Source organism: Callorhinchus milii, unplaced genomic scaffold (genome assembly GCF_018977255.1).
Source record: "Callorhinchus milii isolate IMCB2004 unplaced genomic scaffold, IMCB_Cmil_1.0 Scaffold5, whole genome shotgun sequence".
In the NCBI taxonomy this organism is placed as follows: Eukaryota; Metazoa; Chordata; class Chondrichthyes; order Chimaeriformes; family Callorhinchidae; genus Callorhinchus; species Callorhinchus milii.
This window is the reverse complement of record NW_024704746.1, coordinates 16,598,872-16,612,766: the sequence shown is the minus strand read 5'-3', so window position 1 is coordinate 16,612,766 and position 13,895 is coordinate 16,598,872. Positions and strand designations below refer to the sequence as shown.

At 41.6% G+C, this 13,895-nt stretch overlaps 1 protein-coding gene across 7 annotated transcripts in view; it reads left to right on the top strand.

Annotated features, from left to right (window-relative positions):
• Positions 1-13,895, top strand: part of ttll7 (tubulin tyrosine ligase-like family, member 7) — an 80,564-nt gene that overhangs the window by 30,106 nt on the left and 36,563 nt on the right. For all 7 annotated transcript variants that reach the window (XM_042335393.1, XM_042335395.1, XM_007887225.2 and 4 more), the window contains exons 7-13: positions 803-1,019; positions 2,884-3,048; positions 4,685-4,843; positions 6,057-6,151; positions 7,039-7,186; positions 7,458-7,531; positions 12,291-12,426. In XM_042335393.1, coding sequence (XP_042191327.1) covers positions 803-1,019; positions 2,884-3,048; positions 4,685-4,843; positions 6,057-6,151; positions 7,039-7,186; positions 7,458-7,531; positions 12,291-12,426 — 994 coding nt within the window. The remainder of the gene's footprint in view (positions 1-802; positions 1,020-2,883; positions 3,049-4,684; positions 4,844-6,056; positions 6,152-7,038; positions 7,187-7,457; positions 7,532-12,290; positions 12,427-13,895) is intronic.

Here is a 13,895-nt window from a genome sequence, read left to right as displayed (position 1 = left end):
ATTACATAACCATGCAGCATGAGTATTTAATAAAGGACAGGATGTGATTGTAAGCTGAAGGAGCCATGGAACTTAACCAAGTAGCTGCCTTGTGCGCAGTCAACGTATGGAATATAGTGCCATCTGGTGCAGCAAATATTGGTTACACCGTAAACATTTGGAAGGCAACTGGGATGAGTTCCTGCAACCTTTCGGGGAGTGGCTCTCACTTACCCATTTGCAGAGTTGCATTGGAAGGTCATCTCCACTCCTGAGGAATAATGGCAAAGGGAGAAGTGAGGTTGGAAAAACAGATTTATAAATTGACATAAGGCAAAAGAATAGAAAACAATAAATAGCAACATTCCACTCTTTCACAGCCTTGCTCTTTCTTTCAAAAGAGTCCTGCAGTGTTCGTTTATTTGCAAGGATTATTATATAAAAATACAAGGATTATTATTATTAGTTGGGTGTTTGGTTTTGTTTCCTGCAGCTTTTACCAAGCATCATTGTCCAGCTGTGTGCATGGCTGTTCTGAGAGTTCCTCCATTGTTGCTGTGTAACCCAGCACTGCAATCAATGTGTGTGAGAGTATCTTGGGCTGCTTTGCCTTCTGATATTTGTGCTTCCCTTGCAAAAGCACCAACAACACATCAGCCCTCCTCCTCAATCTTCTCAGGACACAGTTTGAGTGGATGTTATTATTATTGTTTTATTATTATGTGCAGCTATTTCAGTGCTGTTTTATGTAGGAGTGGGAAAATCCTTCCTTTGCTTTGCTCAGTTGAAATTGATAGCTTTGTTATATTTGTTTCTATTTTAGGATCTCACTGATCAGAAGCGGTGAGAAGCTCCAAGCTAACGAACACTTAATAGTACAGGAATATCTCGATAAGCCATTCCTTATGGAGGGCTACAAGTTTGACTTGAGGATATACATTCTGGTGACGTCTTGTGATCCTTTACGAATATTTTTATATAATGATGGACTGGTGCGGATGGGCACTGAGAAGTATCATGCTCCCAATGACTCCAACTTGGTAAGCTGATTTTGGCTCCGATGAGCAATTCATTAAAATGTAACAATTATAAGTGCCGCAAGTGGGTGGATTGGCTGGACAGTTTCATAGACTGGCTCTAGCGTAGCTCCATTTCCAATTATATCAACGGGGTTAACATTGCCGCTTGCTAAATCTATTCCTTGTTTGAGGAACAATGCTAAACTATGTTTACTTGATTTCTGAATAATGGCAGTGCTCAAACCAGGCTGCAAAGCCCAGGGCAATGCTATTTTATATTCCAAATGGGCAGGGATTCTCTTCCTAAGCCCAAACTGACCTCTTCAAGCTTAATCAGGGGATACTGGCCTAACTGAATCTTGTCAATCAGCACATGGGGACATTTTCCATTCTTGAAAACAGCAAATAGGCCTCGGAAAATATTTTCAGGTTCACCTGGTTAATACTGTTTAATATTCCTTTGGACGAGACATAAACCGAGGACACATCTGCCTGTTCAGGCGCGCGTCAAAGATCCCATGGAAATATGCGAAAAGAGATGGGGTTTGCTCCCGGTGCCCTGGCCAACAGTCCCCCCCAAAAAATAGGTCACTCACTCCCTGGATGCTTGTGAGACATTGCTGTGCGTAACTGGCTGCCATGTTTAACCCACAGAATACATACTCGATCCGCTTTGCAGTATATCTCGCGAAATGCTTTGAGATGTCTCAGTGACGTGATAAGACGCTTTATCAAATGCAAGGAATTTTATTATTATTCATTAGTATTGGCCGGGCCTTAGATCAAGTGATAATTGTAATTTTTTTCAGTAATAGTAGGTTTGCTGGGAGCAGGTTAATTTTGATTCAAAGTTCTTGTCACATGATGAATGCCCCACTGGTTCTGCAGATGATGTGACACTTGATGGGACAACTCCCATTGCTTTGCAGGTAGCAGTTCCTCCGTAGCTATTTTGGTCAGCGCCATTTACAACAGATTGCTGCCCTCATATGTTTGTCTGTCACTTGCAATAACCCACTAAGTTTTTAAATACAAGAAGTATTGTTGCTCTAACAGCTGCCTCTGGGAATTCAAACCTGTTCTATTTAAATTGTACAGTTCAGTGACTGTGAGGGAAAGGCTCCCCTTAATTTACCGCAGTTCATATCACTATTTAATTATACAGTATTTACAGTATGAAAAGATGTTAGATTAGAACAGGAGAACAGTGTGTCAGATAAACAAGAACCTTAAATGGACTGAATGTAAAATTGCGCATCCAGCCAGTGCAGCATGAACAGGAATTAAATTTGCTCATTCACTCATTCACTTCACTTTCAGCAATTTGGGACGGCCTCCTGACGTGAAAGGCGCTCTATAAATGTAATTTTATTGTTGTTGTTGTTGATGACTGATCGTAGAGAAAAGCGGCTGCCTCAAATAAAATACAGTCACTACACTTCACTTTACAGTAAAGTCCGGTGAAGAGCTTTGAAGATGTTTTGATAACACAACAAGGAGCTTTGTGAAATGCGAGGATTATTATAAATAGGAGATGAGTGAATTAAAAAGCGAGGGTTGGTTGCTTGTTTAATCTGACACCAAGTCTCTAGCATGCTATAAATTGCAACATGTGTAGTGGTAATAACCAGCTCCCCATAACTTGTACGATTACCAGAACATCAATATTTAATTGGTTTCAGCTTGTAGGAGATCACGGCATTTATATGTAACAGGGTTTCAGGCAGAGTCCGAAACTCTGTCTGTCCAGCGTCTTGGGATTTCCACCCGATGTGAAAGGCGCTATACAAATGAAATTTTGTTGTTGTTGTTGTGACCACCCCAGTGATTGAGAGGACATGGCACAGGAGTTCACTTAACAGTCCTTTCTTTCCAACTCACACAGAGTCAGTTGTTTATGCACTTGACCAACTACTCAGTGAACAAGCACAATGAGAACTTTGAGCGGGATGAGAATGCAGACCGAGGCAGCAAACGCTCTATCAGGTGGTTCACTGAATTCCTTCAAAGCAACGAATATGATGTAACCAAATTTTGGAATGATGTTTCCGTACGTATTGATTTTCTTTCTGAAATGGATTTCGTCCTAGGAATTAAATGTAATCCAAGATACAAAAATGCTCTTATTACAAAGAGCTTCCCCCTTTTATGTCTCAGCCATGTAATTTATGAAAAATTCCCTATACGCTAAGAAACCTGACAGTTATATCAACACACAGTGTCTTCTCCTGAGGTTTGCTAATAGGTTTGTTAATTGCTGGTCCCCATTGTGTTAATGGAGCCCTAACACAGCCCATTGCTAACATCAGCCATGACATCTGAATTGGCAGGTCTTTCATACGTTATATAGCCAGGAATAATAGGAATTTGCATTTACGACATTGGTCACCAATGGACCACCACACCTTATAGTCTAATGGAATATCTTATAACCCTTTACCTTCATACTCATACTTTTCATTTTTAGAACTCCCTTCTTGTAAGTGTCTGCAGGTTAAATTACAGTAATGGGCAAGGGAGAAGTTAAGGCTCTTTTGTAAATTGCTCCCCACCTCCTTCACTCAAGGTACAATCCTTAAGGTACAATTTCACATGTGTAGAGAATGTTCTGGTATGTTGCCCAAGTGGCTATTCTTTATGGGTGAGTGGAGAGAGTGAGTATTGGCAGGTTAGTCAACCATGGAGGGCATCAGAGCTCAGCCAAAACCTTTAGTTGATGTACGTGGGCCAGCGATGCTCTGGGTGTGTTCATGTTCTCCTGCAGCATCAGGATCCCTGTTATTTAGCTGGTGTGAATGGTCTGTAAATTCACAAGAGAATTATCAGCACGTGATGCGCTTTATTCTATTATTTTTGATTGTTGATGGAAAGACTATGTCTTGGAGTGACTCCAAGACATAGTCTTTCCATCAACAATGGAGCAGACATCAAGTGGAGATTGATTATATGGGATGAATGGAGCAGACATCAAGTGGAGATTGATTATAAGGTGCAGTGCAATATTACAGCAGATGAATCTTTGCTGGATTCAGTATGGTGAATAGAATTGTGGAATATGATTTGCTAGTTCAGTAACATCGCAATTGACAGATTTGGGAGTTGTGAGGAATTTAACTTGGTCTTTTTAAGGAGGAGTTATTATTGCCCAAACACATTGTACAGTCCAGATAGCCTTATACAGCACATTGGGTTAGTCAAATGGAAATGATTGATTATTACAAAGAGGCTAAGAAAGATTTGTTGTGTTTCACATTTTGAAACTTCAGCCCAGTACTAGTGATTGCCGGATTAATGACGAAGATTAAGAATAAATCAGGTGCTCGCTCTGTAAGCATTTGGGTTGGCTGGGAAACTTTAGCAGCAGTACTTTGGAGAGAGAAGGACAAGCCATAAGGATGGCATGTCACCCTTCACTGAAACCCTAGCTGACCTGCCCTCATCAGGCAAGCTGTACAAGGCCTTGCACAGGCTTACGGTGGAGGTACATTGGTGAGCCATGATCCAGCTTGACATTGCCTTACCTATCTAAAGGAGTAGGTGGCAGAGGATGGCCAAAAGTTGTATTTTTTAAAATTTAGAAACAAAAGCCCTTGATATTGACCAGTTGTGTTAGGCTGCCGTTTCTGGTCAGGATATGGCTTACTAATTCATTTTCATGTTTATGATAATATGTCTCTTATCAACAGGATTTAGTTGTGAAGACTTTGATCGTGGCGGAGCCTCACGTCTTGCACGCTTACCGTATGTGCCGGCCTGGCCAGCCTACAGGCAGCAGCAGCGTCTGCTTCGAAGTGCTCGGGTTTGACATCCTTCTGGACAGGAAACTGAAACCCTGGCTTTTGGAGGTGAAGTGTACTTTCACGTGAAACTTGTGTTGTTGTATTTAGTGCATATACATAAGGAGATAAAATACGTATTCATCAGCATATATGTATGAACATGAATCATTTCAGAGTGAAAGTCTCTGCAGGCCGATCAGCTCCTGGCCTTTCATCATTTGTCCATGAAACCTTTTATTGGGCTGAATTTTTAGTTGGACAATCACAGGGCACTTTGAGGATGATATAATAATAATAATAATAATAATCCTTGCATTTGATGTAGTGCTTTTCACGTCTAGGATGAAACCAATGTGCTGCGTTTTGCTCCTGTTTACATATTTTTGAGATGATTTAGGCCATGTCCCTGTTGATTATTTTTAAACTGTCTTTTGTGGAGGACCCAATCTGTCGTGAAATTACATTGAGATCAAAGAAGCAGCATCCCCAGCCCCTATGTCTGGAGTCCTGTAGCTCAGTGGTTAGACCACTCGCTTTGCAAGCGAGAGACCTGAGTTCAATTCCAGGCAGGGCGAAACCTAGGGCAAGTTTCCTTACTCCACACACCTAATAATAATCCCTCCAAAACCAAAAACAATAATAAATTGGTCATTTTCAATCTATGACTGTTTGTGGGACATTGCTGTGCGCAATTGGCTGCCGCGTTCGCCCACTAATATACAGTCAATTCACTTTACAGTGTGTTCTGTGAAGCGCTTTGGGACATCCTCCCGACGTGAAAAGCGCTGTATCGAATGCAAGGATTATTATTATTATGTTGTAGCCCTTGATGTCCTACAGACTAAGATTTTGTGACAAAACATTTAGGACAGATTGCAAACCTTAGTTATTTTTTTGTGACTCTGGGTGTGTAAGTTTTCTCTGCTGGATGTTGGTATGTCCGCCCGTTAAGTTTTCACACAGTGTCCTGACTCCTCTCTCGTTCTCCTTGTGACTGTGATTGATGTAATGCTGCCCCCCTGTGGTAGCGGTATCTTTTACATCCACTGACTTTAAAAAAAATCTGTTTAATTTGCCCTTCTGCTGAGAATGGGACCAGGTTTTCAGAAAACCCATCACACGTACTGTACAAATTGCTATATTTCTGATGTGACCTTACGGGCAGAGATGTTGCAATAGCCATCTTTCCCTTAGGAAAACTGATCTTTCCTCAGGAAGACTAAAATATTGTTTTGTGGAAGTGTTCAGAAATACTGNTTTTTTTTCTCTCCACACACAGATTAACCGTGCTCCTAGCTTTGGAACTGATCAAAAGATAGACTTCGATGTGAAGAAAGGTGTCTTGATCCATACAATGAAGCTGCTTAACATTCGGTAAGTTAACATTCAGTAAGTGTTTCGCCCACAAATATACAGCCAATTCACTTTACAGTCTATTCTGTGAAGCGCTTTGAGACGTCTAGCAGATGAGAACTCACCTTGCAAGTGAGAGGACCTGAGTTCTTTTCCCGGGCAGGGCGAAACATCGAGCAAGTTTCCTCACTCCACATGCCTCTGTTCACCTAGGAGTACGTAGGAACCTGGTTGTTAGTTGATTGGCGGATCGCTTTTCCGGGAAAAATAATCAGTTCAAAAAAAAGTAAAAATAAAATAATAATAATAATTTTGTCGCTCAATTTCTGGGTGTAATTGGCTGCCATATTTCGCCCACAAAATATACAGTCAATTCACTTTACAGTCTATTCTGTAAGAGATAGAATGTGTGCAAATGAGAACAATAAATAATATGTAGTTAATTCCAGTCTGTGATTAAGCAGTAAGTGGAGTTGGTGTTGCAGCTTGATTAATATAGTGCGCTATTGTTTGCCAGAGGATTGTGTTTGAAACAATTATCAGCACATTGATACAGCAACCTCAAGATTTAGATTCATTTTAAAATTGTCTAAATCTGTGCTAAAGCTTTGTTTTGGTGGTACATTTGGTGGCTGGGTTTCGAGTGTTTTACCTAGTGGCAATGGTACTGTCAGTAAGCACATATTTGTTAGTATTTAGGCACTGTCAGCTCATTCAACAAAGTGGTGATATTCTTGAGCTGAAAGACTGGAAAGTCACTTTGTTGAATAATATCAAATGCAAGGATTATTATTTGTAGAGTTGAGCTGAGAATTGATGACGAGAGTGTATAGGGGAGATGCAGAGCAGATTCTGTGTTATGAACTACATTTTTGGTGTTTCTCAGTCAAGTTTGGTTTCTGTTTCAGAGCAAGTGATAAAAGTAAGAACCTCGCCCAGCAGAAAGCTGAGGCTCAAAAGAGACTTTACGGGCAAGGCTGTATGAAGCGTCTGTTGGCAGGTTCCTCTGAGTGGGAGAAACAGCGCTATTCACTAGAGATGAGAAGAGAGGAGCTGGTAGGAATTCAATTACTTTTTCCTCTTAAGATTTAACTACAACAACAAATTATATTTGTTTAGCGCCTTTCACGTCAGGAGAACGTCCCAATTTAAGATTACAATATATAGTTTTGCTTACAAAATACACAGTCAAAATTCACTTTACAGTATATTCTGTGTAGCACTTTGAGAAGTCTCAAAGACATGATAAGGCGCTATATCAAATGTAAGGATGATTATTATAGTAACGTAATATTTAGAAATCACTTTTTTCTCCCACTGTTTGCAGAAGGAAAGGCTTTCTCAGGTTCGCAAGCAGATTTCAAGGGAAGAGCATGAAAACAGACATTTGGGGAACTACAGGTAACGACTTTGCTTATATATTGTGATTGAAACAAGGTATAGTAACCCTTTAAGTACAATAACACAATGAAAAATGTTTGTAATGAAAACATCAGTGTTATGGTGTTGTAGAGATACTTTTGATGACAAATCTTGTGGATTTTTTTTGAGAAATTGTATTTCAATATTACAATTTCACATCTAAATCCACTTTCTGTACATTTTACACTGTTAAAACAATAAACAGAACGTACACCATGAATAGGTTTATAAACACAGTAGTCTATTCGCCCTTCTGTAACTTCTAGGTATCATCTACTTGTATTGTAGAAGGCAGCTGAGAATTTGATCTGAAGTTTACAGATTGTACTTCAATGCCAGCAATCTAAACTGACACCCAGATTGTAGTAGCTTACCTCTATTAGCTGCAGAAGTTAGTTTTATTGTACCAACATAAGAACATAAGAATTAGGAGCAGGAGTTGACCATTCCACCCCTCGAGCCTGCCCCGCCATTTGATAAGATCATGACTGATCTTCAGACCTAACTCGAATTACCTGCCCTATCCCCATATCCCCTAATCCCTCTATTTTTAAAAAATCTATCAGTCTCAGCCTTGAAGATGTTCAAGGACTGAGCACCTACAGCCTTCTGAGGTAGTGAATTCCATAAATTCACTACCCTCTGAGTGAAGAAATGTTTCCTCAACTCTGTTCTAAAAGGCTGACCCTTAATTTTAAGACTGTGACCCCTGGTTATAGATTCTCCTACCAGGGGAAACAGACCCTCAGTGTCTACTTTATCCAGCCCTTTAAGAATCTTACATGTTTCAATAAGATCTCCCCTAATTCTTCTGTACTCTAGAGAATATAGCCTTAGTTTATTCAGCCTATCCTCATAGGTCAGTCCCCTCATCCCAGGAACTAACCGAGTGAATCTACGCTGCACCCCCTCTAGGGCAAGTATGTCCTTTTTTAAATAAGGAGACCAAAACTGCACACAATACTCTAGGTGCGGTCTCACCAAGGCCCTATACAGTTGCAGCAAGACTTCCCTACTCTTGTACTCTAAACCTTTTGCAATGAACGCTAACATGCCGTTCGCCTTCTTAGTTGCTTGCTGCACCTGCAAACTAACTTTTTGAGACTGGTGTACAAGGACACCCAAATCCCTCTGAACACTAACACTATCTAATGTCTCCCCCTCTAGAAAAGAATCTGTTTTTATATTTTTTCTACCTAGGTGAATAACTTCACACTTCCCCACATTAAATTCCATCTGCCACCTTCTCGTCCACTCCGCTAGCCTATCTATATCCCGTTGCAATCTTTTTGCATCATCCTCAGAGCTTACTCTCCCACCTAGTTTAGTGTCATCCGCGGATTTAGATACGTTACATTCAATGTCCTCGTCTAGATCATTGATGTAAATTGTAAATAGCTGAGGCCCAAGCACTGATCCTTGTGGCACTCCACTAGTCACATCCTGCCAATTCGAGAATGACCCGTTTATCCCTACTCTCTGTTTTCTACCTGTTAGCCACTCTTCGATCCATGTTCCCATTAATCCCGTGGGCCTTAACCTTGTGCAATAGCCTTTTGCGTGACACTTTGTCAAATGCCTTTTTAAAATCTAAATATACTACATCTACTGGTTCCCCCCTATCTAACCTGCTAGATACATCTTCAAAAAACTCTAAAAGATTAGTTAAGCATGACTTCCCTTTTGTAAAGCCATGTTGACTCTGCCTAATCTTGTTATGGTCTTCCAGGAATCCCATAACAACATCTTTAATTAAGGACTCAAGAATTTTCCCTACCACTGATGTCAGACTAACTGGTCTATAGTTCCCCATCTTTTCTCTCCCACCCTTCTTAAATAGTGGTGTTACGTTTGCAATCTTCCAATCAATGGGAACCGTTCCAGAATCCAGAGAATTTTGGAAGATCAAAGACAAGCCATCCACTATCTCAGTAGCCACCTCTTTTAAAACCCTAGGATGTAGGCCATCAGGTCCAGGAGATTTATCAGTTTTAAGACCTGACAATTTACCTAAAACCATTTCTTTACTAATATTAATTCCCCCAAGTTGCTCGCTAACATTTGTCTTCTTGGTTCCCCTCTATTCTTGGTAGGTTTTCAGTGTCTTCTAAGGTGAAGACAGTGGCAAAGTACTTGTTTAATGACTCTGCCATGTCTTTGTCCCCTACTATAATTCCCCCGTCTCTGCCTGTAGCGGACCCACATTTACCTTTGACAGCCTCTTCCTCTTTATATATTTATAAAAACTCTTGCAGTCTGTCTTTATGTTCTTTGCTAGTTTGCCCTCATATTCCATTTTCTCCCTCTTAATCACTTTTTTGGTTCTCCTTTGTTGATCCCTAAAGTTCTCCCAATCCTCAGGTTTACTACTCATCTTAGCTGTTTTATAGGCTTCTTCCTTTAACTTTATACTTTCCCTAACTGCTCTAGTTAGCCACGGTTGGGCCACCTTTCCCGTGGCATTCTTATTCCTCAAAGGAATACGTGCTCGCTGGGAATTTTGCACTATCTCCTTAAACGTCTGCCATTGCTGGTCTACTGTCAAATCCTTAAGTCTAATTTCCCAGTTTATTTTGGCTAAATCCTCTCTCATACCAGCAAAATTGGCTCTACTTAAATTTAAAACCTTTGCTTCGGACTTAACTACTTATCTCTCTAACTTAATGCTAAATTCCATCATATTATGATCACTTTGCCCTAGAGGAGCCTTAATTTCCAGTTTGCTGATCAGCCCTGCTTCATTGCACAAAACAAGGCCTGTTCCCTGCTTGGCTCCTCGGCACACTGATCTAGGTAATTATCCCTAATACATGCTATAAACTCTTCCTCTATCATACTTTTCCCAATTTGGTTGCCCAAATCTATGTGCAGATTAAAATCACCCACAATTAATGATTTTCCTTTACTGCATGCTCTGCTAATTTCCTGATTTATACCTTGAGAGATACCATGACTGCTGTTCGGGGGTCTATAAACTACTCCCACTAGAGTTTTCTGCCCCTTGTTGTTACGTACCTTTACCCATACTGACTCTACTTCCTGCTTTTCTGATTTTAAAATCTTTCCTCTCTACTGTTTTTATCCCATCCTTTATTAGCAGGGCCACACCCCCTCCTCGTTTACCACATTGCCTATCTTTTCTATACGCCACATACCCTGGAATATTTAGCTCCCACCCTTGATCTCCCTGTAACCATGTCTCGGTGATGGCTACCAGATTATACCCGTTTGTTTCTATTTATGCATTTAACTCATCTATCTTGTTTCGAATGCTTCGCACATTCGGAACTAGCACCTTTAATTCTGACTTCGGGCTATTAGTCCTTTTCACCAGTACCCTATCCTTGGGCTTCCTTTCCCCGCTTGACACACATTGCTCGTCACCCTGGTTAATCTGCTCTCCCACTTTCATCGGTCCTAATTTTAATTGTGACAGATTACATGTGATTGAATTTCCCCCCCCCCTTAGTAGTTTAAAGCCCTGTCTACCTCCCTATTTATTCGTATTGCCAGGACATTTGTCCCGGCGCTGTTTAGGTGGAGTCCATTCCTTTGGAATAGCTCCTGTCTCCCCCAATACTGGTGCCAGTGGCCTGTAAAGTGAAACCCCTGCCCTCCGCACCATTCTTTTAGCCAGGTATTCAGTTCTTTAATTTTTTTTTGCTTGTACCAATTTGCCCCTGGCTCAGGTAATAATCCCGATATTAACACCTTCGAAATTCTACTCTTAAGCTTAACTTCCAATTCCCGGAACTTGCTCCTCAACTCGTCCCTACCTGTCCTACCTACATCATTGGTCCCTATGTGAATCACAACTATTGGATCCACTCCCTCTTGCTTCAAATTTTTCTCCAGACCAGAAGTGACATCCTTCACCCTGGCCCCAGGAAGGCAACAGAGTCTTCTTGTCTCCTTGCTACGGCTGCAGAAAAGTGCGTCAGTCTTCCTGACTGTCTCATCCCCAATTACCACTATATTCCTTCTGACTATTACCAGTGTGGGGAGGTGTTGGGGTAAGTTTGCCCATCTTCCTCACAGACTTCCTTGTCCATGCAGGTTGCAAGTATTTCATACCTTTTGGACAAGGTTAAAGCCTGGGGTTCCTCTGCCCCTCTCTTTCGGGTCTCCTTACGCGCCTGTCTGACCGTCACCCAGTCCTGTCCGTGGCTGGCAACGGAAATGTTCCCTGGGACTCGTGGGAGTGTCTGGCTCCAGGATGAAACTGTCCAGGAAGCTCTCACCATCTCTAATGCTGCGCAGTGTCTCCACCTGAGGCTCCAGCTCAGCTATTCTAAGCTGGAGCTTCCTCAGTTGCAGACATTTGCTGCAGATGAAGTCACCCGGGCTCAGGTTGCCTCCATCAACTCCCACATACCACATTCCTCACACATCACCTGCCAGGTCATTCTCTCCTCTCACTCTATTTATCCCTGTATTATTGTCGTTTAGAAGATATACTTCCCCTCTGCACCTAATTCCCACTCTCACCCAATTCCTTCTCACTCTGGCCTCGCCTCACTCCGGATGTAGCTCACTCTGGGCTCTCAACTGATTGTTTCATTATATACTTCATACAGCTAAATTATTGTAAAAAATGAAAAAGTTTTTCATCCTCTTTGCTCAGTTAGAAGTGATCCACAATACATATGTATTTATATATATTACACCTATCAACGGTTCATTTAGTGGATGACATTATTGACCTCAATAACAGACTGTTCCTTTTCTGTCAAACTAGACGGATTTATCCACCTGATGACAAGCAGTTGCTGGAGAAGTATGAGAATCTGCTGGCTATTGCCTTTCAGACATTCCTGGCTGGAAGGGCAGCATCACTGCAAAGGGAACTGAACAATCCCCTGAAGCACATGAAGGTAATGGGCCAGGAAGCCCAGCCTAACATATTCATTAGCAAAATTACACATCCGGGCAGGTTTCGACGGCATTGCTTTTAAGATACAGATTTCATTAAAATGAGTTGCCAAAATGTTCTTTACATTTCTTCCCCCGCCCCCCCCCCCTCAATTTTCCCTTCCTCCATTCAGCACGTATTCTCCTTGTAGAAGTATTCGTAGCAGCTGAGGAGGACAGGGATGTCAGTGGGAATTTTCTGAGCAGCACCATCTGTGAGGGTGGGTTGGTTGACAGTGGGCAACTGATCGAAAAAGTCGTGGGGGGGGGGGGGGGCCTGCTGTTCCAACCTCTGCCTGCAGGTGGTGCCCTCCGCTATTGTCATGCTGTCCATCTAGTGGTCTGGCTAAGAACTGATGGGCTGGATGCTGTGATGTACGGAGCTTGAAGGGGGGAAAAGAGGAACAAGCCAGCACTCCACACCAGAGCTGTAAAATCTCGTCACCAATGGAGCAATGTGAAAAGACTTTTCCCAAGAGACGCGCACTCTTGATCTCCGTTCCCCTTTGTAGCTTTATTTAAAAAGCAAGAAAAGCACCTTCAGCGCTAATCCTTTCTGTTCTACATGTCCTGGCTTGTTGGTCAGGCTACAGAAGCAGCTAAATAGGTCAAACGGGAATCTTATTATCCTGCACGTTGGTTACAAATGATATCATCTTCCCTCTGAGTAGTGAAAGCTCTTCCCAAGCTTAAAAGTACATGCGTATATTCTACAATGTACTAGCAAGAAACTAGATTTTTCGCAAACTTTTTATGTTTTTAAGATGAAAAATGAACATCTGTTCTGTGGACAAACAAGAGTTGCTTCCCGTGATGTCTCTAGTTAAATCTAATGTTCTGAGTCCTTTAAAAATTGCACCAGTTTGTAAGAATTTGGAATATTTTCCCTGGATGTCTGGTATCATCACATGGAGACAAGAGAGAAGCATATGTGTTTTACATTGTTATGTTGACACGGTGTGTTTGAGCCATTCCTATCTTTGGACGTCTTAAGAATTATGCATTTATGGCATTCATGGATATTGTGTGTGGAGGTTTAAGAAAGGGAGATATCCACTTTCCCTGTATTCTTGGGAGCAGGATTGACTTAGTGTTTGAGGCAGCTGACTCTTAAATATTCTTTCTTTTCTGGTTGTGCTGGTTTAGTGGCTACTTTTTTCAGCTAGAAGGAGAACTGGGCCTGTGTTGTTAGAGCCTTGCAATGACCGGTTCCTTTGTCAAGTCCTCTTTCCCTCAGATTGAATTTCACTTCTGCAATAGTGCAACCGCTGAGAACTAGCAAACATTACTAAGCCCAGGCAAGCGAGTCTGAATGATTGGCAGCTCTGGGACACTGAACTGGGGACTTTCTGCATAGAAGGGTAATCAATCAATCAAGACATTGCCTGCTGCTTTTTCAGATAAAAAGGCTGCTTTGAATAGCTTTGGTATA